The 26982-nt window shown below is 48.0% G+C and overlaps 1 protein-coding gene across 1 annotated transcript in view; it reads left to right on the top strand.

The window, feature by feature from the left end:
• LOC136577297 (zinc transporter ZIP10-like) overlaps window positions 1–26982 on the top strand; it is a 130601-nt gene that overhangs the window by 28513 nt on the left and 75106 nt on the right. The window contains exon 5 of the mRNA XM_066577155.1: window positions 19661–19831. Coding sequence (XP_066433252.1) covers window positions 19661–19831 — 171 coding nt within the window. The remainder of the gene's footprint in view (window positions 1–19660; window positions 19832–26982) is intronic.

Genomic DNA, 26982 nt, shown 5'->3' with positions numbered 1-26982 from the left:
AAGAAAAAGGCAATTAAGCAAAGAAGACAGACAATTATAACCCTTAGACATGTAGGGCTGTTCTACAGAGAAATTACCAAGACAGCCAAGGTGGCCGTCGTTTCTTATACCATCTAAAGGCACTTAGTTACTGGAGGAAACAGACAGGAAGACGTCCGGCCGACCAAAGGCCACTACTTGGTGAACGGCGTCTCACAGCACAAAACCTTCAAGCGCGACTTAATGCAGCAGAAAGAAGCCTTAGGCCAGTTTCACACGGGTGACAAAGTCATATGATTTTCTCATGTTGAGACAATGCTACAAATCACATGTATGTGAAGCCCAATGTTTTCCTATGGGTTCCTTCAAACAAGCAATGTTTTGTAGCCTGCAACATTGCGAGTCATAAATCTTGTGGGTTTCGCAATATGACCGCGACTTGCAATGCTTTGTAGCCAATGTTTCCCTCTGGAGCCTTCCTCTCTGTTGCATTGCACAAAAACACATTTATTGTGCGGTGTGGTGCGATACAACTTTGACAGTAGGAAATCCTACTGTCAAATCCCTAAACTAAACCCTAGCTGCAAGAAAAAAAAAACTAAAAAACAAAAATGCATCACCTACACTGTGTCTTCTCCCTGGTCTCCGGCAGTTGTCTTCAGGGATATCTTCTGGCTGTGATTGGTTCATCGAGTGCTGGCTCTGTTGGCCAATCAGAGGCAGCGCTTCCTGGCCAGAAGACATGCCTGAAGACCAGTGCCAGGAATTGGAAAAAATAGCGGAGCCGGACAGCCCTTCTTGGGTAACGTATTATTTGTTTTTTTTATGCAGCTAGGGCTTATCTTTGGGTTAGGGCTTATATTTCAAGCCCTAACCCGAAAATACTTGCATGTTGTGCAACAAAGTTGTGTGTTGCTACATGACTTGCAACTTTGTAATGCCACAAAATCGCAGTATCACCGCAAGAGAATGTGGCGATAATGAACGGACCACCAGTGCGATATTGCTGCGATTTTTCTCATGGCAATATCGCTTTGCCCATGTGCAACGGGCCTCAACCCGTTTAGTACCAGGCACAGTAAATATACAGCGCCTGGTCCCGGGCTTAAAAGTCCAGCCGATGGCTTAAAAGTCCAGCCGATAGTAAAATTATGGCGGAGATTTAAGCCTCCTGCTCTGCAATCAATCAAGACATAATCAATGCTCGTGCCAAATTTTAAGTTTCTACGATATCGGGAAGTAAGAGATTTAGATTCCGTACATAAAATTTGCACGCTAATTCTTTTGCGCTTAGAATTGAATAATCAAGTTAAGACCCATTAGCTTTTCCTATTTATGAGATAATCAATGCTTGTGCCAAATTTCAAATTTCCATGACTTCGGAAAGTGAGAGAATTAGATTACGTACGTAAAATTTGGACGCTAATTCTTTTGTGCTTAGAATTGAATAATCCTATTTATGACATAATCAATGCTCGTGCCAAATTTCAAGTTTCTACGACATCGGGAAGTTGGAGAATTAGTGGCGAGTCAGTGAGTCAGTCAGTCAGTGAGGGCTTTCGTCTTTATATATATAGATGTAGCAAAACATTTGACATAAAATGAGGAACTCATTTCCATACTTTATTTTAGCATAAATATACGAATTTTAAAAAAAAACTAGAAATGTTTAAAAAAAACATTTTTTTTACCTCAAATAAAACTAAAAAATGGAAACAAAAGTCAGTGAAAAAGATATTAAAAAATAGCCCTATATGTTGCGGGAAAAAAACCGCAGCAAAAATAATTTTGACAGCTAAAGGGAAAAAAATAGGGCAGTAAAACCGCCACATGGGTAAAAAGTGTCTGGTCCGTAAGGTACAAAACAGCCTGGTGCTTAAAGGGGTTGTCCCGCGTAAGCAAGTGGGGTTATACACTTCTGTATGGCCATATTAATGCACTTTGTAATGTACATCGTGCATTAACTATGAGCCATACAGAAGTTATTCACTTACCTGTTCCGTTGCTAGCGTCCCCGTCTCCATGGTGCCGTCTAATTTTCAGCGTCTAATCGCCCGATTAGACGCGCTTGCGCAGACCGGTCTTCTCCCTTCTGAATGGGGCTGCTCGTGCTGGAGAGCTGCCCTCGTAGCTCCGCCCCGTCACGTGTGCCGATTCCAGCCAATCAGGAGGCTGGAATCGGCAATGGACCGCACAGAAGCCCTGCGGTCCACCGAGGGTGAAGATCCCGGCGGCCATCTTCACAAGGTAAGTAAGAAGTCACCGGAGCGCGGGGATTCGGGTAAGTACTGTGCGTTTTTTTTTTTAAGCCCCTGCATCGGGTTTGTCTCGCGCCGAACGGGGGGGCTATTGAAAAAAAAAAAAACCGTTTCGGCGCGGGACAACCCCTTTAAGGGGTTAAAGAGAATGCAACATCTAGAATGTTTTTGTCTAACTAAAATGAGATAATGACACGCATTATTTTCTTTCTAACCTGTTACTTTCTGATTGAAGAGTTTTTGATGCTATTTTCAGTACCTGAAGCGCTGCGGAATATGTTGGCGCTATACAAATAAAGTTTATTATTACCTGATTACGGGGTCAGACATTCTGTCTGAATTTCTCTTTTAAAAAGCAGATCAGACATTTGCTTTACAGAAGCTACATGGTCCCTGACAGCCTGTGGGCTGGAGATGTCTCCTTGACCATAGTAAACAGCTGTCATAGGAACATAGTATGTTACTCTTCCCCTTGTTGATCCATAGAAAGGCAAAAAAAAAAACATAGTGAAAGGAGGGGGAGGAGGTAAGCTGTGACCATCATCTAGAGTAACTCGTGGATGTTGTTATCTGCCTCCAGCCTTATAATTGAGGCATTACCTTTCATTGTAATCCTATTCAAACAATAAAAGAAATGTCTGGAAGGCATTGATGAAGGAGGGAATCCTGATCTGTCTGAAGCCCGCACCACATGACCATAGACGGGAGGGAAAGAACGTGGAGTCTCTGTGGGTGGAAATACATAGAGGGAAAACAATGGTAATATCCTCCTAGGGCAAACCTACAGATCACATGATATGCAAATGTTTCATTACCAGGAGGAGTGTCTGAATAAATGAGAAGAGAGGAAAATAACTGCTCCCCCCCTCTATAATGCCCCCAGTGAGGGTGTAATAAATCATATATATATATATATATATATATATATATACACATATATATTAAACCCACAAGGGCTCCTCCGGGTAACAGCTTCCTCGTTCTCTCGCCTCATCTGATCTGTATTGTTTGATTGGGTGGTCCTGCTTTTAAAACAGTTTTTTTTCATTTACTCGTGTGCCATGATTAAGAGCGGTAACGCTGGAAACACGTAGGAGTTGTTACGATCGCACTACCTGAATCATTTTTATGATGCAATGAATAAAAGTTTGTTTTTAAGAGAAATTCTGGCATTTTTATAAAGAAAGTTTGGATACATTTCTCTGTAAACACCAAACATAACAGAAGCCACTGAAAATCTATTACTGAAGCAAATAGATGAGGCAGCAAATCACAATAACGTAATTATCATGGGGGCGTTAACTATCAGGATATAAACTGGGAAGCAGAAACCTGCGGATCTCATAAAGGTGATAACGTCCTTTCAATTACTAAAGATATTTACCCGACTTGTACAGGACCTGACTAGAGGGGCGGCCATTTTGAACTTAATATAAACCAACAAACCTGACAGAATAACAGGGGTGCAGGTTGGGGGCACATGGGAAATAGTGACCATCATATAATCATGTCCTTCAAGAGAGAGTTTTATAGGGAAACTGGGAAAATACTAAACTTAAGGAAGGCCGAGTCCAATCAGCTTTAGTGATGCCTTTAACCTTACTGACTGGGGCAATGTGCTCAAAAATAAGACTACAAACAACAGATGGGAAGTGTTTACAAACATCCTAATTACTTAGTGTGAGCTGCTCATACCTTACAGGAATAAAAGGGTTAGGCCGGGGTCACACAGGGGGACCGGATTGCATATGCAGAGGCCCACAGCAGATTCCAGCTGTGAGCCTGGCCGGTGACCCTGTGTACCTTCATTTTCTGTATTGTGTATGGCCATGGCGGTTCACCATTAGTCATGCGCAGTATTTTTCTTTCAATGTTTGTATTTCCGGTGCCAATGACGCTATTACCTCTAGTGCATACACAATGTTAACCCTTTCCAATCCACTGTCTGACGTCTAAAGACATTCTGATTGAAGCCTGTACAGCTCCGATGTCGGAAGACGTCCGGCAAGGTATTCTTACTGTAGATTACTGGCCGCTCTGTTGTCGGGGGCCTCTCTGGCATGTCACATACCGCAGTACTGGCTCTAGCCAGCAGATGGCGCCATTGTATAATGGCAGAAAGAGGAAGCCCCTAAGAAACCCTGAATCCAAAATTGGATTGCAAAGGGTTAATGGCGTATGGACTGCTAGTTGGACAGCCTTCATTGAGGTGAATGCTGTGATTTTTCTTCCGCTCGCAGAATATGCAATTCTACTCTATGAGTGTCAACAAAAAAACATATGGGGGCGGGGGCTGTGGAGCACATTACTGTGTTATATGGGGGGCTGTGGAGCACATTACTGTGTTATATGGGGCGCTGTGGAGCACATTACTATGTTATATGGGGGGGCTGTGGAGCACATTACTGTGTTATATGGGAGGCTGTGGAGCACATTACTGGGTTATATGGGGGGGGCTGTGGAGCACGGTACTGTGTTATATGAGGGGGCTGTGGCGCACATTACTGTGTTATATGGGGGGCTGTGGAGCACATTACTGTGTTATATGGGGGGCTGTGGGGCACATTACTGTGTTATATGGGGGGCTGTGGAGCACATTACTGTGTTATATGGGGGGCTGTGGAGCACATTACTATGTTATATGGGGGGCTGTGGAGCACATTACTGTGTTATATGGGGGGCTGTGGAGCACATTACTGTGTTATATGGGGGGCTGTGGAGCACATTACTGTGCTATATGGGGGTGGGGGGGGGCTGTGGAGCACATTACTGTGTTATATGGGGCGCTGTGGAGCACATTACTGTGTTATATGGGAGGCTGTGGAGCACATTACTGTGTTATATGGGGGGGCTGTGGAGCACATTACTGTGTTATATGGGGGGCTGTGGAGCACATTACTATGTTATATGTGGGGCTGTGGAGCACATTACAGTGTTATATATGGGGCTGTGGAGCACATTACAGTGTTATATGGGGGGCTGTGGAGCACATTACTGTGTTATATGGGCGGGCTGTGGAGCACATTACTGTGTTATATGGGGGGGGGACTAGAGGACATTACTGTGTTATATGGGGGGCTATGGAGCATATTACTGTGCTATATGGGGGGCTGTGGAGCACATTACTGTGTTATATGGGGGGCTGTGGAGCACATTACTATGTTATATGGCGGGCTGTGGAGCACATTACTGTTATATGGGGGGGGGGCTGTGGAGCACATTACTGTGTTATATGGGGGGCTGTGGAGCACATTACTGTGTTATATGGGGGGGGCTGTGGAGCACATTACTGGGTTATATGGGGGCTGTGGAGCACATTACTGAGTTATATGGGGCGCTGTGGAGCACATTACTGTGTTATATGAGGGGGCTGTGGAGCACATTACTGTGTTATATGAGGGGCTGTGGAGCACATTATGGTGTTATATGGGGGGGGGCTGTGGAGCACATTACTGCTGCTATATGGGGGCTGTGGAGCACATTACTGTGTTATATGGGGGGGGGGGCTGTGGAGCACATGACTGCTATATGGGGGCTGTGGAGCACATTACTGTGTTATATGGGGGGCTGTGGAGCACATTACTATGTTATATGGGGGACTGTGGAGCACATTACAGTGTTATATGGGGGGCTGTGGAGCACATTACTGTGTTATATGGGGGGCTGTGGAGCACATTACTGTGTTATATGGGGGGCTGTGGAGCACATTACTGTGTTATATGGGGGGCTGTGGAGCGCATTACTGTGTTATATGTGGGGCTGTGGAGCACATTACTGTGTTATATGGGGGGCTGTGGAGCACATTACTATGTTATATGGGGGGCTGTGGAGCACATTACTGCTGCTATATGGGGGCTGTGGAGCACATTACTGTTTTATATGGGGGGCTGTGGAGCACATTACGGTGTTATATGGGGGGCTGTGGAGCACATTACGGTGTTATATGGGGGGCTGTGGAGCACATTACTGCTGCTATATGGGGGCTGTGGAGCACATTACTGTTTTATATGGGGGTGGGGGGGCTGTGGAGCACATCACTGTGTTATATGGGGGGGGCTGTGGAGCACATTACTGCTGCTATATAGGGGCTGTGGAGCACATTACTATGTTATATGGGGGACTGGGGGGACTCCCCACACTTCCTGCTCCCTTCCAATAAAACACGCTACCACTTCTTAGTAACAAAACTTCTTTATTAACCAAATTCTTTATTAAACATGTATCTCACTCTATGCTGGCATAAATTATGTGGGAAGGCCACAGCTTATTTATTATTAGTATATAACATCAACTTATTTCCTTCTTTCCATGCCTATCGCCTGTTCTTAACATCCAATGCTCTAAACCTTTCGAGGCGTGAGAAAGCCCGTTACGGCCTGTACGCACCCTCAATCTTCCAGCTGGCATGGAAATACCGCTAAACCGCCTACTGCTGTGACAACTTAACACCTCTCAACCAGGAAAACCCCTTCCCATTCCCCCCTCAGCTCAGAGGGCGGGCGGGTGGGCGTCTTCCTTCTTCTCTTACTCCACATGGAATGGCACACTCTCCTTCTCCCTCTCTCTTCTTCCTGTATTAACTCCTCCCACCTCCTCTGGTCGCTTAACCCTTTCCTGTCCTAATCCCCCGCCCCCCAGTCCCTCGCTCCTACGCTACCCGCTTTGTAGCTATCTAGACTGGGGGGACTCCCCACACTTCCTGCTCCCTTCCAATAAAACACACTACCACTTCTTAGTAACAAAACTTCTTTATTAACCAAATTCTTTATTAAACATGTATCTCACTCTATGCTGGCATAAATTATGTGGGAAGGCCACAGCTTATTTATTATTAGTATATAACATCAACTTATTTCCTTCTTTCCATGCCTATCGCCTGTTCTTAACATCCAATGCTCTAAACCTTTCGAGGCGTGAGAAAGCCCGTTACGGCCTGTACGCACCCTCAATCTTCCAGCTGGCATGGAAATACCGCTAAACCGCCACGAAGGATGCAGCCTGCTTACGCTGCCATCCGCCCCCCACATGCCAGCGACAGAGCCGCCTCCACCCCGTCCTGCAACCCCGATAGGAATGTGTCCATACCTATATCACTTAAATGGACACCATCCTTCCTCCACATACCTGGCACCTTTTTCTCCAGCTCCCAGTGCCTAATGGCTACCCCTCCTATTGCCTTAATGAATTTAGAATTTTTAAAATTTACACTTTTCTTACCCTGTCAATAGCCTCCACGTCCCTTGCTTCTTTCCCCCTCTCCTGGCGACTATGTCGGACCATACTATAATGGTCTCCTCAACAAATTTTTTGAACCTCAACATATCCTCCTTCATAAGCGTCACTAACTCAGCTGCCTTTACCCTCCCCAAGTCATTGCCACCCTCATGAATTACCAATATCACTTTCCCCTGGGACCATCTGCTGACACACAATATTTCTTGTACCAGCCTGGCCCATTGTAGACCTTTTATCCCGTGCCATTTCCCCTGGACTTCTTTCAGGCCCAGGTTCCTGCCAATGGGCCGGGTCCCTGCTCTTTTCTCTGCCCAATGAATGAAAGGGTGGCCCACCACCCAAACCGTCCACTCCGAACCTGCAAAAATAAACACATAACGGCACACCACAATGCAACTTTAACTATAACACTCTCCAGTTTTGGTCGGACGTACGACTTGTCCGCCTCCGACCTCCAGCGTCCAACCCGCTTCACCTCGTCTCCTCTTAATCCGCAAGCGAACGCTGACGTTGCTGCGCCAATCCTGAAAGAATGCGTGCCAAACTCGCTGGGCTCGAAACCTAATCTCTTCCAGCATGCGCGCATCACCGCCCCAAATTGGAACTTAGTTAGTGGGGCTCCTGTTGCATGCGCCAACAGTTGTCCTTTTCCGCTGTGCTGCGACAAAAACTGTTTCAGCAACGCCACAGGACACGCAGCTGTCCCCAACGCCGTCAAGCGCAACCACTCGCCTGTGCCGTACCCATCAGTCTTGGACTTTTTGATGCATAACTTTATATCCGACTCACTGCACAGCACATCCTCGAAATGCAACCCCCCCAGCTTCCTACAGCTTGGAGCCCCTATTTCGCTCAGTCTCAATGCTGCGAAAACGCTAACGAAAAACGCAACCCGAAAAAGAGCAGCCGCCTGTCGTCTCTTTACGACCTTTCTTTTTCCCAACCTTTTAGTATCTGTCCGAAGACAAAATCCTTTGTCACACCGCGCCGTCCGTGCAGGCGCAACAAAACGCAATGGCCGACACGTGCTTGCGCGCCGAGCTCGCCGATGCGCCCGACGCCGCAGCTCTGCCATAATGTCTAACGTCACCGCTCTCACCCGCGCTCCATCAGGGAATTGTCCCCTTGCTGCCATCAACCATCTTTTCCATATAGCATTATATCGCTTTCACGTCGATTCCGCAACGGAGTTGCGAATCAGAGTCGTGAGCTCTCTTCTACTATTTCCCATAAGATCGCCGGGCAACATACCCCTTTGACATCCGCTGTCGGGTGGAGTTCCCAGAATCTCTTCATCTGGAAACGAGAAAGAGCGTCAGCCGTGTTATTGTTTACTCCGGGTACGTGTCTCGTCCTCAGCTTAATATTATTCCGCAGGCATCTCCAGACCAAATGGCGTAAAAAATGCCAAGACCAAGGGAGATCCGGATGTCTGCTTGTTCACCGCTGTTACTACTGCCTGGTTATCAGACCAGAAGCAGCTATTCCTGTTTTCCAAAACCGGTCAGATCTCCACCGCCACCATTAGCGGAAAAATCACAGTAGTGTTATGTTCTTCACCCATCGTCTTTCAAGCCATTCTCTGGGCCATGATGCACTGCACCAAATGTCCTCCAAAATTACACCAAAACCACAGGAGCCCGATGCATCCGACATCAGTCCCAGCTCCTCGTTTGCAGCTTCCGCAGTTTGACAAATCACCTGACCATTGAACGTTTGAAGAAAGACTTGTCATGTGCTCCTTCATACCCTTTGTCACTCTGACGAAGTGGTGTTTCTCTTTTATCCCGACTGTCGCCAATGACAGCCGCCTTGCAAACGGGCGGCCCATCGGAATAACCCGACACGCAAAATTTAACAAGCCTATAATTACTTGGAGCTGGTGCAGTGTAACTTTTTTATAACTGCCAGCCAACTTAAATTCTTGTCGCAACCGCGCTACCTTCTCGTCCGGTAAACGAAATACCATTGCCATGGTATCGATTTCAATGCCTAAAATGTAAGACATGTCACCGGACCGACCGTTTTTTCGCGTGGCAGCGGTACTCATGCTTTTCCATCAGATCCTGAAATGATGCCAATACCAACCCGCATACCTCTGAATCTGATGGCCCGACGAAGAGGAAATCATCCAGATAATGTACACCGATCGGATGCCCGTCTCATATCGAGGCATCCAGTCCAGAAATGAACTGAACACTTCCAAGTAATAACCAGAGATGGAACACCCCATCGGTAAGCACATATCCACAAAATATAAGCCGTCCAGGCGGCAGCCCAACAAGTGAAAGCAATCTGGATGCACCGATAATAGTCGAAAGGCGGACTCGATATCAGCTTTTGCCAACAGAGCCCCCTTTCCGGCCTGCCGCACTAGGCAGACAGCCCTATCGAAGTAAATATACGATACGGCTGTTTTCTACTTTGGGGATCCCGTCGTTGACTGACTCGCCCGTCGGGTAGGATAAGTGATGGATAAGCCGGAACCTACCCGGTTCCCCCTTTGGTACCAAGCCCAAAGGTGAAACGCGCAAGTTCTCGAATGGCGGTTCCTGAAATGGCCCCGCCCTCCGACCCAGCTCTACCTCCTTTAGCAGCTTCTCCATCACCATCTCTTTATTGTCATACGCCGATTTTAAATTGCGACTAAGCGTTAACGCTGAACCCGGTTGATTCCAGAACAGCGCGTTCACTGGCGTTGCCCCCAGGCGACGCTGTGGCCGCGGGCAAGTTTTGCTTTTGTCTCCGAAAAACAACGTACCGCTGCGTGCCCGCCGCAAAAAAGGAGCACTCGCGCCGGAACTTACCTGTTGCATGAAACCGACAGTTACCCTCATTGAATGCCCAGCAGGAACCCGAGGGCTTATGTACCCCGGGTGCCTGCTGTCCACCTGTTAACCGCGTTATTGCTCTGAAAAAGGGGGGGGGGGGGCTTCACCGGCTTTTGCGCCAGGATCAACTGGATCCAAGCATCTGTCGCTTTGTCGCCCAACTCGCGTTGCTCATTCCCGAAATCCGTAGACGAAAATCTTCGTCATAGCGCCACCATGCAGCACCGGCGCAGCTTGTAAGCGCTATGAATAGTGTTAATACATACCAGTAGTTCCGGGCCTTTACCCAGCTGGTACTGGCATATGACGTGAGCCAGGGTCAACATGGCCTGTAGCCAATTGCTAAATGTTTTAGCTATTTTGGTCTTCTTGTCCCGTTCAGCGAAGCGCTCCTTATCCACCGACACATGCTCCACCGATAGGAGCGACCAAATATCCACGTATATATCCACTTTTAATTTTCTCAATTGTGTCCTCCGCGAGGCCCACCCCCAGCGGGGCCACGCCACAAAATAGAAAATCTGAAAACGTAACCATCTTTTACCGACTCTTCGCTTTTTCCGGTCGCCACCGCTGGCGAGCACCCGGCAGCGTGAGCCACATCACCAACCACAGGCGAGTCTCGTCTCCCCGGGTTACCACGACACCGTTCCTTTACCTTTATCAAACTCATCCACCAGCGCTCTCAGCGCTACCATAAAATTATTCACGTTATTGGGCGACGAATCACCCCACACTCTATCACATTGGGACTCACCCTCCAATTCGTCCTCCGGCCCTGCCGAGGGGAAAGACGGGTGACTCGGTCCCGGTTGGCTCCTTCCCGGACTCGCCACCGCGTGTCGTACCCTGTCCCTATTACGGGAGACACCACGGGTAGCATGCTATAGCCATAGGACGCCCTGGAGGCTGCGGCCCGTTCGCCCTGCCTTTCGGTACGTGAGGCCCGCCTCTTATCTGTGGAGGAAGCCGGTGAACATGGCAAAGCCTGCTGCGAAGCGCAAACCAAAGTCCCATGGCCGCTGCGCCTACCACTCTGGTCCACCGCTTCCGCACGCCTGTACCCTCTAGCGAAATGGGGCGCCTCCCGACGTGTACAACGCTCACCAGATTCCGAAGACGAGCTATCAATCCTTGCATCGCTGCGCCCGCTTCTTCGCGCCATGCCGCCAAACCCCCGCCTCCCGACTATCCGCCCCTCTGTCCCGCTACCAGCCCCTTGACTACCGGGCCCGTAGCTTCCCCTTCCCCCCTTACCCTTTCTCTGCCTCGCCTACCCACTTTGCTCCACCCCGTAAGCCCCTTGTCGGCCTGAAGTGCCTTCGCATATCTGCGCTCGTCTGTCCTCCCCAGCGGGTAAAAACCCCCGTGGCGACATGTGACCGCTGCTTGCTACCCCTCCTCCCCCTCCCTCCTTCCTTCCTTCGTACCCCGTAAACCCCTTGCCGGCCTGAGGTGTTCTTAGCATACATCCCGCTGCCCCTCATCATAGGGCCTAAGCCCTGGGGCGACGATGGGGCCATACTGTCTGCTTGTCTCCCCCCCCCCCTCCTGAAGTGTCCTTATGATATATAACACTGCCCCTCATATTAGGGCGAGAGCCCTGGGGCGACAAGGGGGCCACACTGTCTGCTGGTACTCTCCCCCCCTGCAGTGTTTTTATAATATATACCCCTGCCCCACATATTAGGGCATGAGCCCTGGGGCGACAAGGGGGCCATACTGTCTGCTTGCACTCTCCCCCCCCCCTGTTTTCCCGCCCTGGGCCTCTTTCTTCTATTCCCTCCCCACCCCCCTCTTTGCACTCCGCTAGCGCTGCTGTGATCGCCTGCGCTGCTGCCGGCCTCGCTGCTGCCGCTGGCGCTCGTCTCTCTCCGCACGGGAGTCCCGGCGCCGGAACTTCTTTCGGCCCGTGGATCCATCCGCCCGCCGCCACGGCGCGCAGGCCATCCCCTCTCCCTCTCTATCTGCTTCTGGACAGCCGCGGGGCAACCCCTTCCCGCGCTGGACTTACCCGCTCCCGATGCCGCTGCTGATGTCCCGGTAAGTGCCTCGGGCTCTTCTCCTGTTCTTCCGGCGCTTCTTCTGGTCGCGCCCATGTCGCTTCCCGCCGCGGCTCGCTGCGGCCGCGCACCGCCACTGGCATTTGAAAGCGCCGTTCTCGGGCTTGCGTGCAGGCCCCCTTTCTTCACGGCTGGGCTCGGGCTCAGCCTGGTAGGGGGATTCCTCCTTCGCTGAGGTCTTCCGCGGGGCGCGCTGGAAACCATCTGCGCGGGCTGCTCTTCTCCTGCCCCGGCTTCTACCGACGGCGTGGCTCCAAATTCCCGGCCATTCTCATCAGCCAGTCGGGTCCCTGGCTGGCAACCGCTTCTTTTATTTGAAGAACAAGCTGGTCCATCTTCTTCTTTCCAATCTTCTGCCTTCTTCCACACGTCTTCCTTCTTCTCTTACTCCACATGGAATGGCACACTCTCCTTCTCCCTCTCTCTTCTTCCTGTATTAACTCCTCCCACCTCCTCTGGTCGCTTAACCCTTTCCTGTCCTAATCCCCCGCCCCCCAGTCCCTCGCTCCTACGCTACCCGCTTTGTAGCTATCTAGGCTGTGGAGCACATTACAGTGTTATATGGGGGGCTGTGGAGCACATTACTGAGTTATATGGGGGGCTCTGAAGCACATTACAGTGTTATATGGGGGGCTGTGGAGCACATTACTGTGTTATATGGGGGGCTGTGGAGCACATTACTGTGTTATATGAGGGGCTGTGGAGCACATTACTGTGGTATATGGGGGGGGGGCTGTGGAGCACATTACTGTGTTATATGAGGGGCTGTGGAGCACATTACTATGTTATATGGGGGGCTGTGGAGCACATTACTATGTTATATGGGGGGCTGTGGAGCACATTACTGTGTTATATGGGGGGCTGTGGAGCACGGTACTGTGCTATATGGGGGGGGGCTGTGGAGCACATTACTGGGTTATATGGGGGCTGTCGAGCACATTACTGTGTTATATGGGGGGGGGGCTGTGGAGCACATTACTGTGTTATATGGGGGGCTGTGGAGGACATTACTGTGTTATATGGGGCGCTGTGGAGCACATTACTGTGTTATATGGGAGGCTGTGGAGCACATTACTGTGTTATATGGGGGGCTGTGGAGCACATTACTGTGTTATATGGGGGGCTGTGGAGCACATTACTATGTTATATGGGGGGCTGTGGAGCACATTACAGTGTTATATGAGGGGCTGTGGAGCACATTACTATGTTATATGGGGGGCTGTGGAGCACATTACTATGCTATATGGGGGGCTGTGGAGCACATTACTGTGTTATATGGGGGCCTGTGGAGCACATCACTGGGTTATATGGGGGCTGTGGAGCACATTACTGTGTTATATGGGGGGGGGGGGGGCTGTGGAGCACATTACTGTGTTATATGGGGGGCTGTGGAGCACATTACTATGTTATATGGGGGGCTGTGGAGCACATTACAGTGTTATATGGGGGGCTGTGGAGCACATTACAGTGTTATATGGGGGGCTGTGGAGCACATTACTGTGTTATATGGGGGGCTGTGGAGCACATTACTGTGTTATATGGGGGGCTGTGGAGCACATTACTGTGTTATATGGGGGGCTGTGGAGCGCATTACTGTGTTATATGTGGGGCTGTGGAGCACATTACTGTGTTATATGGGGGGGGCTGTGGAGCACATTACTGTGTTATATGGGGGGCTGTGGAGCACATTACTATGATATATGGGGGGCTGTGGAGCACATTACAGTGTTATATGGGGGGCTGTGGAGCACATTACAGTGTTATATGGGGGGCTCTGGAACACATTACAGTGTTATATGGGGGGCTCTGGAGCACATTACAGTGTTATATGGGGGGCTGTGGAGCACATTACTGTGTTATATGGGGGGCTGTGGAGCACATTACTGTGTTATATGAGGGGCTGTGGAGCACATTACTATGTTATATGGGGGGCTGTGGAGCACATTACTATGTTATATGGGGGGATGTGGAGCACATTACTGTGTTATATGGGGGACTGTGGAGCACGGTACTGTGCTATATGGGGGGGGGGCTGTGGAGCACATTACAGGGTTATATGCGGGCTGTGGAGCACATTACTGTGTTATATGGGGGGGGCTGTGGTGCACATTACTGTGTTATATGGGGGGCTGTGGAGCACATTACTGTGTTATATGGGGGGCTGTGGAGCACATTACTGTGTTATATGAGGGGCTGTGGAGCACATTACTGTGTTATATGAGGGACTGTGGAGCACATTACTATGTTATATGGGGGGCTGTGGAGCACATTACTATGTTATATGGGGGGGCTGTGGAGCACATTACTATGTTATATGGGGGGCTGTGGAGCACATTACTGTGTTATATGGGGGGCTGTGGAGCACATTACTATGTTATATGTGGGGCTGTGAAGCACATTACTATGTTATATGGGGGGCTGTGGAGCACATTACTGTGTTATATGGGGGGCTGTGGAGCACGGTACTGTGCTATATGGGGGAGGCTGTGGAGCACATTACTGGGTTATATGGGGGCTGTGGAGCACATTACTGTGTTATATGGGGGGCTGTGGAGCACATTACTGTGGTATATGGGGGGCTGTGGAGCACATTACTGTGTTATATGGGGAGCTGTGGAGCACATTACTGTGTTATATGGGGGCTGTAGAGCACATTACTGTGCTATATGGGGGGTGTGGAGGACACTACTGTGTTGTATGGGGGGGGGCTGTGGAGCACATTACTGTGTTATATGGGGGAGGGGGCTGTGGAGCACATTACTGTGTTATATGGGGGGGCTGTGGAGCACATTACTGTGTTATATGGGGGGTGTGGAGCACATTACTGTGTTGTATGGGGGGGGGGCTGTGGAGCACATTACTGTGTTATATGGGGGCTGTGGAGCACATTACCGTGTTATATGGGGGGGGGCTGTGGGGCACCTTACAGTGTTATATGTGGGGCTGTGAAGCACGGTACTGTGCTATATGGGGGGGGGGGGGGCTGTGGAGCACATTACTATGTTGTATGGGGGGCTGTGAAGCACATTACTGTATGATATGGGGCGCTGTGGAGCACATTACTCCGTTATATGGGGGGGCTGTGGAGCACATTACTATGTTATATGGGGGGCTGTGGAGCATATTACTGTGTTATATGGGGGGCTGTGGAGCACATTACTGTGTTATATGGGGGCGGGGGCTGTGGAGCACATTACTATGTTATATGGGGGGCTGTGGAGCACATTACTGTGCTATATGGGGGGCTGTGGAGCACATTACTGTGTTATATGGGGGGCTGTGGAGCACATTACTGTGCTATATGGGGGGCTGTGGAGCACATTACTGTGTTATATGGGGGGGCTGTTGAGCATATTACTGTGTTATATGGGGGGCTGTGGAGCACGGTACTGTGCTATATGGGGGGGCTATGGAGCACATTACTGTGTTATATGTGGGGGGCTGTGGGCACACTACTATGTTATATGGGGGGGGCTGTGGAGCACAGTACTGTGCTATATGGGGGAGCTGTGGAGCACATTACTGTGTTATATGGGGAGCTGTGGAGCACATTACTGTGTTATATGGGGGCTGTGGAGCACATTACTGTGTTGTATGGGGGGGGCTGTGGAGCACAATACTGTGTTATATGGGGGAGGGGGCTGTGGAGCACATTACTGTGTTATATGGGGGGGCTGTGGAGCACATTACTGTGTTATATGGGGGCTGTGGAGCACATTACTGTGTTATATGGGGGGGCTGTGGAGCACATTACTGTGTTATATGGGGGCTGTGGAGCACATTACTGTATTATATGGGGCGCTGTGGAGCACATTACTCCGTTATATGGGGGGGCTGTGGAGCACATTACTGTGTTGTATGGGGGGCTGTGAAGCACATTACTGTATTATATGGGGCGCTGTGGAGCACATTACTCCGTTATATGGGGGGGCTGTGGAGCACATTACTGTGTTATATGGGGGGGCTGTGGAGCACATTACTGTGTTTTATAGGGGGGGCTGTGGAGCACATTACTGTGCTATATGGGGGGCTGTGGAGCACATTACTGTGCTATATGGGGGGCTGTGGAGCACATTACTGTGCTATATGGGGGGGTTGTGGAGCACATTACTGTGCTAAATGGGGGGGCTGTGGAGCACATTACTGTGCTATATGGGGGGGCTGTGGAGCACATTACTGTGCTATATGGGGGGCTGTGGAGCACATTACTGTGCTATATGGGGGGCTGTGGAGCACATTACTGTGCTCTATGGGTGGCTGTGGAGCACATTACTATGTTATATGGGGGGCTGTGGAGCATATTACTGTGTTATATGGGGGGCTGTGGAGCACGGTGCTGCTGCTATATGGGGGGCTCTGGAGCACATTACTGTGCTATATTGGGGGCTGTGGAGCACGGTACTGTGCTATATGGGGGGGCTATGGAGCACATTACTGTGTTATATGGGGGGGCTGTGGAGCACACTACTATGTTATATGGGGGGGGGGGCTGTGGAGCACGGTACTGTGCTATATGGGGGAGCTGTGGAGCACATTACTGTGCTATATGGGGGGCTGTGGAGCACATTACTGTGTTATATGGGGGGGGCTGTGGAGCACATTACTGTGTTATATGGGGGGCTGTGGAGCACATTACTGTGTTATATGGGGGGCTGTGGAGCACATTACTGTGCTATATGGGGGCTGTGGAGCACATTACTGTGTTATATGGGGGGGGGCTGTGGAGCACATTACTGTGTTATATGGGGGGCTGTGGAGCACATTACTGTGTTATATGGGGAGGGGCTGTAGAGCACATTACTGTGCTATATGGGGGGCTGTGGAGCACATTACTGTGTTATATGGGGGGCTGTGGAGCATATTACTGTGTTATATGGGGGGGGGCTGTGGAGCACATTACTGTGTTATATGGGGGGCTGTGGAGCACATTACTGTGTTATATGGGGGGCTGTGGAGCACATTACTGGGTTATATGGGGGGGGGCTGTTGAGCATATTACTGTGTTATATGGGGGGCTCTGGGGCACATTACTGTCTTATATGGGGGGGAGCTGTGGAACACATTACTGTGTCTATGGGGGGGGGGCTGTGGAGCACATTACTGTGTTATATGGGGGGGGCTGTGGAGCACATTTCTGTGTTATATGGGGGGCTGTGGAGCACATTACTGTGTTATATGGGGGGCTGTGGAGCACATTACTGTGTTATATGGGGGGCTGTGGAGCACATTACTGTGTTATATGGGGGGCTGTGGAGCACATTACTGTGTTATATGGGGGGGGGGCTGTGGGGCACATTACAATCTGGTGCCCCTGTCACAGGGTTTATGTCCGTTTCTGTTATGTGTGGAGTACAGAATAACTTAGTCGACTCCATCATTCTATGGTCCACAGAAGCCCGTCACGGTGGCACCAAGTGCTGCTCTTTTCACTAATGACTGTCGTTCCTTCTGCAGTCTCGTCTGTTTTTGGCACCTGTGATAGAACGCGTCAACAATCCTCGTAGTGACAACATTGTGAGAACGCGCTCTTATTTCTTAAAGGGAGCCTGTCGGCACCTTCTGGGCCACTAAACACCATCGTCTGGGTTTAACTTTCTAAAAAAGCCCCTGTGAAAGCAGCTGTCACCGCATTATCTGGAAAAGGGGGTTATAACTTATTGGAGGTAAGTCCAGGGTTGTCCTCCACCCATAAGGCGCATGTAAAGCGGAGGACATCTGGCTGTTCATTCCGAATTCTAGTATTATACTACTGCAGGCTAAAAGACGTTTTAAACACAATTCTGTCCCAGGATGACCCCTTTAATAGGTCCTAATAGTGTGGGACAATTCTGATAATCAGTATACATTAAAGGAGATGTCCCGCGCCGAAACGGGTTTTTTTTTTTTTAAACCCCCCCCCCGTTCGGCGCGAGACAACCCCGATGCAGGGGTTAAAAAAACCACCCGCACAGCGCTTACCTGAATCCCGGCGGTCCGGTGACTTCAATACTTACCGCTGAAGATGGCCGCCGGGATCCTCCGTCTTCGTGGACCGCAGCTCTTCTGTGCGGTCCACTGCCGATTCCAGCCTCCTGATTGGCTGGAATCGGCACGTGACGGGGCGGAGCTACACGGAGCCGCTCTCTGGCACGAGCGGCTCCATAGAAGACTGCTGAAGACCCGGACTGCGCAAGCGCGGCTAATTTGGCCATCGGAGGCCAAAAATTAGTCGGCTCCATGGGAACGAGGACGCTAGCAACGGAGCAGGTAAGTAAAAAACTTTTTATAACTTCTGTATGGCTCATAATTAATGCACAATGTACATTACAAAGTGCATTATTATGGCCATACAGAAGTGTATAGACCCACTTGCTGCCTCGGGACAACCCCTTTAAGGATGATCCGTCTTCTCATATATCACTAGTTGTTGTCAGGAGTAAAAGGGGCCGATTTATCAGAGGTGCAAAACGGGATGATTATTGGCTTTCAGATTGAGGGGAGGACGGGCAAAGGGTCTCACCGATAAACTACAGGGGAGCAGCTCTCCATGAAAATGAACGAGGGGCTACCAGACGTGTGTCTAAAACAGTTCAGTGAACCCTACTGTATAGGGGGCTCCAAAGCAGATGGATGGTCACTGCACCAATGCTGAAAAAGGTGAATCGGAAGAAAAGGCTTCAATCTGCACAGCAATATCTGAATTGGACCACCACTAATGGGCAGCGGGTAGCCTTCTCCGATGAGTCACATTTTCTGCTTCATCGCATGGATGGACGTTGGGTTGTCAGGTGAGAAACATCAGACAACAAACAGACTGCGACCATTGACGGAAGAACACAAGCTGGTAGCAGCAGCGTTCTGGTCGGGGTGTTCTCTGGACCGCTCATCCATGTTGAAGGAACTCTGAACTGATCTGTTTATGAATCCATCTGCAAAGATCACAACATGTCACACTGCTAAAAATGTCCAACAGTGGTTGGAAGAGTACAACGAAGACTTCTAAGTTCTTCCCTTCTACCCTAATTCCCCAGATTGGAATCCAATTGAGCATCTGTGGGACCACCGCAATCACCGTGTTCACTCTTTGGATCCTTTCCCTTGCACACTCCAGCAACTGTGAGATGCACTGCAGTCAGCATGGCTTCAGGTACCTGAGGCCACCTACCAGCATCTCATTGTGTCACTTCCAGTCCGTCTACTGTCCATGCAGCACACCGCGGTTACTCTGGATATTAGCTGGTGGTAATAATATTGGGACTCTACTCTGTAGATGTAACTAATTTTCCTCTTACACCCTTTTCATTTTGTTTTGCAGTCACAGGGGGGCCACGACCACACATCAAAAGATTTGGATCAGACCTCAAGTAAGGAGTTTTTGCTGGAAAATGACAGTGTTATGAAAGGTCTCGTTGCCCTCGGGGGAATTTATCTGCTCTTCATAGTTGAGCATTGTCTACGAATGTGTAAACGTCGTAAGGAGAGAGGGGTAAGTCTTCATTCTTTCATTTCTACTTTTTTTTTCTAAGTGGGCTGAAATGGAAAAAAGTACAATTTCTCCATGTTTGAGGAAACCTAGTTTTGATGGTTTTCACGGTGCAGTAAAAATGGGGCAACGGCTTATTCACACGTCCGTATATCAGCTGGGTTTTTACGCCCGGCCGATATACGGTGTCCCTTTCTGCAGGGGGAGGAGGCCGGCCGGGAGCAGTGCACTGAGCTCCCGCCTCCTCTCCGCCCCTCACCACTGTTTACAATGGGAGGGTGAGATGGAGCGGAGCTAAGTTCAGCCCCGCCGCGCCCCCTACCATTGCAAATAGTGTCGAAAGGCAGAGGGGGGCGGAAGCTCAGTACATTGCTCCCGGTCCGCCTCCTCCCCCTGCAGAAAGGGACACCGTATATTGGCCGAGTGTGAAGACCCAGCTGATATACGGACATTTGAAGTGGATTTAAGGGCCTTTTCACAAGTCATAATTTGCTGCGGATTTGGTGCGGTAATTGCCCCCTCATTTGAAGTGTTGGGATCTGAATTCATGCTGTGGATTTAATATTCGCACTGCCTGTCAATTTCCACAGATTTTTGGTCAGCAGTGTATGGACTAGATTTTGAAAATCTCATCCGCTTCACCGCTCCAATAAATGCCGTGGGTTTTTCATGTTGATAGTCCGAAGGGAAAAGTTCTGACAAATTTGTCCCATGTGAGGATGGCTATAATTGGACCTGCGATCCCTTGATTGCCTCTACAATACAGTGCAATACTTCACTAGGCCTCCAACTGTCAAGGCAACTGCACCCTTTTCCCACTGCATTTGCTGGCTAATAGCAAACTGCAATTGCTGCATTGCAGTTTATTTCCCCTTCAGGGTGGCTTCACACGAGTGTGTCTTTGTGCGTTCAGAAAAACACGCTTCTATTTGCAACAATGCATTCCCTACGATGTGTTCACATGTCCGTGTTTTACAGGTGCGTGCCTGCAAAGATAGGACATGCGTGCACCATAGGGAAAGCACGCATTGTTTTCAATGGAGCCGCGGCTGCTGCCGGTGGCTCCATTGAAAACAATGCTCTGCCTGCACCCCTGCATTCTTTTTCAGGGAAGGGCTTTACATATAAGCCTGAGCCTGAAAAAGAGAGATTTTAGTGTAAAAAAATAAATAAAAAATATACTTACCTGTCCGCCGCTGATGTGACGCCTGCGGGTTGATGAATCACACATCTGTCGCATGCGGCAGATGTTTCCTGCATCCCAGCTAGTTAAAAGAATTCCCTGCTGCTACATCTGCCACATCTGTGACTGATGCAGCAGAGGGATTCTTCAATTCGCTACCGCAGCTGTCACACATGTCATTTACTTGATTTTCAGGGAAGGGCTTATATTTAAAAGTGCTGTAAAAAACAAAAAAAAATACATACTTACCTCCCTGCCGGGGCTCAGCCTCGTCTTCTTCTTGCTGCCCCCGGCTCTCTAGTGCTGATCTATCAGTAGCCGGGGATTTAAAATCCCTGCCTGCTGAAAGAGCTGTTTGTGATTGGCTGACGTGCTCAGCCAATCACAGGCAGCTCTCGCCGAATGAATGACGGCACTATTTGTCACTGATTTCAGTGTGGATTTACTGCAAATTTAAAGGGGTTCTGTCATTAAAAACAAAAAATTATATGCTTACCTACCGTATATACCGGCGTATAAGACGACTTTTGAACCCCGAAAAATCTGCTCTGAAGTCGGGGGTCGTCTTATACGCCGGTAATACCAAAAAAAAAAGTGTAAAAAAAAAAAATCATTACTCACCTCCCCCAGCGTTCTGTCGCGCTCCGGCAGGATGTCGCTCGCTCCTCGCCCCCGGCGCAGCATTGCTTTCTGAATGCGGGGCTTGGAATCCCCGCCTCCAGAAAGCTAATACACACGCCGTCAGCCAGTTACAGCCATTCAATGACAGCATTGAATGGCTGTGATTGGCTGAAGGCGCACGTGGCTTCAGCCAATCACACTATTCAATGACATCATTGAATGGGTGTGATTGACTGAAGCCACGTGCGCCTTCAGCCAATCACAGCCATTCAATGCTGTCATTGAATGGCTGTAACTGGCTGACGGCGTGTGTATTAGCTTTCTGGAGGCGGGGATTCCAAGCCCGCATTCAGAAAGCAATGCTGCGCCGGGGACGAGGAGCGAGCGACATCCTGCCGGAGCGCGACAGAACGCCGGGGGAGGTGAGTAATGATTTTTTTTTTTTACACTATATTACCGGCGTATAAGGTGAAAGTTGGGGGGTCGTCTTATACGCCCCGTCGCCTTATACGCCGGTATATACGGTATTGCTCCCCAGGCAGTCTGCTTACCGCTTCTTCTCCTCCCAAATCTTCTCCTGGAGCCGCTTGTCACTTCAGTCACGTGACCTGCAGCCGCCAGATTTCCCTGGATCCAGTGATGTAGCGTACATTGCGCTTCCTTCAGGTCAATGTACGTATACGTCACTAGTGACGGGCCGACTGCGCATGCAGACTCTCGGCCAATAGAAATGTATCCCTGACATTGTTGTCAGGCAGAATACATTTCTATTAGCCAATAGAAGTCCACCTGCCAATGGAAGTCCACCAATAGCTGCCACCCGACTTTTCAAAGTTATGCCCCCCAGACAAAGATCGTTTGATTTCCATCTCAAGCACAAAAGCAAAAGGCATTAGGAGCAACGGGATGCGTGTTCAACTACAAAATGATGCATCCGCCGACCGTTTCGCAAGACAATTGCTGCATATTGAGAATGCTGAGGTAAAATAAAAGCTGTCCTTTGATTGGTTGCTATTTCTTATACTGCTGAGGCAACATGAAAGCTGGGCTGTGATTGGTTGCTATATATTATACTGCTGAGGTAAAATGAATGCTGCGCTGTGATTGGTTGCTATTTTTTATATTGCTGAGGCAGAATAAAAGTTGCGCTGTGATTGGTTGTTATTTCTCTTAGTGCTGAGGTAACATGAAAGCTGCACTGTGATTGGTTGTTATATTTTATACTGCTGAGGTAACATGAAAGCTGTGCTGTGATTGGGTGTTATATATTATAAAGCTGAGGTAACATGAAAGCTGCGCTGTGATTGGTTATATATTATACCACTGAGGTAACATAAAAAAGCTGCGCTGTGATTGGTTGTTATCTAGATATATAAAAACCAATTTATGTATGTCTGTCTGTCTTCGCAGCAACGCGCGACGGGTAAGCTAGTATATATATAAAATTGAATGTATGCGTGTCTGTCTGTGTGTCTGTTTGTCCTTTATGCGCTACTACACCATTCATCCGATCGCCATGAAACTTTGGGAAGTTGTTAAGTGCACTCCTGGGAAGATTATAGGCATAGTACATTTATGCTATGATAAATGGCGCACGTGCGAGCGTCGTCGACAGTTACGCCCCCCCTACGTAGATCGTTCGTTTTCCATCATTGCCAATAATTCTCTCACTTCCCGATACCGTAGAAACATGAAATTTGGCACGAGCATTGATTATATCACAAATAGGAAAAGCTAATGGGTCCCAACTTGATTATTCAATTCTAAGCGCCAAAGAATTAGCGTCCAAATTTTACGTACAGAATCTAATTCTCTCACTTTCCAATGTCATAGAAACTTGAAATTTGCCCCGAGCATTGATTATGTCATAAATAGGAAAAGGTAATGGGTCGCAACTCGATTATTCAATTCCAAGCGCCAAAGAATTAGCGTCCAAATTTTACGTACGGAATCTAATTTTCTCGCTTCCCAATATCATAGAAACTTGAAATTTGGCTCGAGCATTGATTATGACATAAATAGGAAAAGTTAATGGGTCCCAACTCGATTATTCAATTCTAAGCGCAAAAGAATTAATGTCCAAATTTTACGTACAGAATCTAATTCTCTCACTTTCCAATGTCATAGAAACTTGAAATTTGGCACGAGCATTAATTATGTCATAAATAGGAAAAGTTAATGGGTCCCAACTCGAATGTTCAATTCTAAGCGCCAAAGAATTAGCATCCAAATTTTACGTACAGAATCTAATTCTCTCACTTCCTGATGTCATCTATGTATATATAAATGAATGTATGTCTGTCTGTCTGTCTGTCCATTATGCTTTACTACACCATTCATCCAATCACCATGAAACTTTGGGAAGTTGTTGAGTACACTTCTGGGAAGATTACTGGCATAGCACAACTATCCTATGATAGGTGGTGCGCATGCGAGCATCGTCGACAGTTATGCCCCCCTGACAAAGATCGTTTGATTTCCATCTCAAGCACAAAAGCAAAAGGCATTAGGAGCAACGGGATGCGTGTTCAACTACAAAATGATGCATCCGCCGAACGTTTCGCTTGACAATTGCTGCATATTGAGAATGCTGAGGTAAAATAAAAGCTGTCCTTTGATTGGTTGCTATTTCTTATACTGCTGAGGCAACATGAAAGCTGGGCTGTGATTGGTTGCTATATATTATACTGCTGAGGTAAAATGAATGCTGCGCTGTGATTGGTTGCTATTTTTTATATTGCTGAGGCAGAATAAAAGTTGCGCTGTGATTGGTTGTTATTTCTCTTAGTGCTGAGGTAACATGAAAGCTGCACTGTGATTGGTTGTTATATTTTATACTGCTGAGGTAACATGAAAGCTGTGCTGTGATTGGGTGTTATATATTATAAAGCTGAGGTAACATGAAAGCTGCGCTGTGATTGGTTATATATTATACCACTGAGGTAACATAAAAAAGCTGCGCTGTGATTGGTTGTTATCTAGATATATAAAAACCAATTTATGTATGTCTGTCTGTCTTCGCAGCAACGCGCGACGGGTAAGCTAGTATATATATAAAATTGAATGTATGCGTGTCTGTTTGTCCTTTATGCGCTACTACACCATTCATCCGATCGCCATGAAACTTTGGGAAGTTGTTAAGTGCACTCCTGGGAAGATTATAGGCATAGTACATTTATGCTATGATAAATGGCGCACGTGCGAGCGTCGTCGACAGTTACGCCCCCCTACGTAGATCGTTCGTTTTCCATCATTGCCAATAATTCTCTCACTTCCCGATAGCGTAGAAACATGAAATTTGGCACGAGCATTGATTATATCACAAATAGGAAAAGCTAATGGGTCCCAACTTGATTATTCAATTCTAAGCGCCAAAGAATTAGCGTCCAAATTTTACGTACAGAATCTAATTCTCTCACTTTCCAATGTCATAGAAACTTGAAATTTGGCACGAGCATTAATTATGTCATAAATAGGAAAAGTTAATGGGTCCCAACTCGAATGTTCAATTCTAAGCGCCAAAGAATTAGCATCCAAATGTTACGTACAGAATCTAATTCTCTCACTTCCTGATGTCATCTATGTATATATAAATGAATGTATGTCTGTCTGTCTGTCCATTATGCTTTACTACACCATTCATCCAATCACCATGAAACTTTGGGAAGTTGTTGAGTACACTTCTGGGAAGATTACTGGCATAGCACAACTATCCTATAATAGGTGGTGCGCATGCGAGCATCGTCGACAGTTATGCCCCCCTGACAAAGATCGTTTGATTTCCATCTCAAGCACAAAAGCAAAAGGCATTAGGAGCAACGGGATGCGTGTTCAACTACAAAATGATGCATCCGCCGAACGTTTCGCTTGACAATTGCTGCATATTGAGAATGCTGAGGTAAATTAAAGCTTTGCTGTGATTGGTTGCTATTTCTTATACTGCTGAGGAAACATGAAAGCTGTGCTGTGATTGGTTGCTACTTCTTATACTACTGAGGTGACATGAAAGCTGCGCTGCGATTGGTTGTTATCTAGATATTTAAAAACTATGTATGTATGTATGTATGTCTGTCTTCGCAGCAACGCGCGACGGGTAAGCTAGTCTATATATATAAAATTGAATGTATGTCTGTCTGTCTGTCTGTCTGTCTGTTTGTCCTTTATGCGCTACTACACCATTCATCCGACCGCCATGAAACTTTGGGAAGTTGTTGAGTACACTCCTGGGAAGATTATAGGCATAGTACATTTATGCTACGATAAATGGCGCGCGTGCTTGCGTCGTCGACAGTTACGACCCCCCCCCCCCACGTAGATCGTTCGATTTCCATCATTGCCACTAATTGTCTCACTTCCCGATGTTGTAGAAACATGAAATTTGGCACGAGCATTGATTATGTCATAAATAGGAAACGCTAATGGGTCCCAACTCGATTATTCAATTCTAAGTGCCAAAGAATTAGCGTCCAAATTTTACGTACGGAATCTAATTTTCTCACATAGAAACTTGAAATTTGGCACGAGCATTGAATATGTCATAAATAGGAAAAGCTAATGGGTCCCAACTCGATTATTCAATTCCAAGCACCAAAGAATTAGCGTCCAAATTTTACGTACGGAATCTAATTTTCTCACTTCCTGATATATATAAATGAATGTATGTTTGTCTGTCTGTCCTTTATGCATTACTACACCATTCATCCAATCGCCATGAAACTTTGGGAAGTTGTTGAGTACACTCCTGGGAAGGTTACTGGCATAGTACAACTATCCTACGATAGGTGGCGCGCGTGCGAGCATCGTCGACAGTTATGCCTCCCAGACAAAGATCGTTTGATTTCCATCTCAAGCACGAAAGCAAAAGGCATTACAAGCAAGCGTGTTCAACTACAAAATGATGCATCCGCCGAACGTTTCGCAAGACAATTGCTGGATATTGAGAATGCTGAGGTAAAATGAAAGCTGTGCTGTGATTGGTTGCTATTTCTTATACTGCTGAGGTAACATGAAAGCTGTGCTGTGATTGGTGGCTACTTCTTATACTACTGAGGTTGCATGAAAGCTGCGCTGCGATTCGTTATTATAGATTATACCACTGAGGTAACATGAAAGCTGCGCTGTGATTGGTTGCTATATATAATACCGCAGAGGTAAAATGAATGCTGCGCTGTGATTGGTTGCTATTTTTTATATTGCTGAGGCAGAATAAAAGTTGTGCTGTGATTGGTTGTTATTTCTCTTACTGCTGAGGTAACATGAAAGCTGCGCTGTGATTGGGTGTTATCTAGATATATAAAAACGAATGAATGTATGTCTGTCTGTCTTCGCAGCGACGGGTAAGCTAGTAATA

Source organism: Eleutherodactylus coqui, chromosome 8 (genome assembly GCF_035609145.1).
Source record: "Eleutherodactylus coqui strain aEleCoq1 chromosome 8, aEleCoq1.hap1, whole genome shotgun sequence".
Lineage (NCBI taxonomy): Eukaryota > Metazoa > Chordata > Amphibia > Anura > Eleutherodactylidae > Eleutherodactylus > Eleutherodactylus coqui.
Note: the sequence above shows the minus strand (reverse complement) of the source record. Positions and strands in the feature narration are given on the sequence as shown.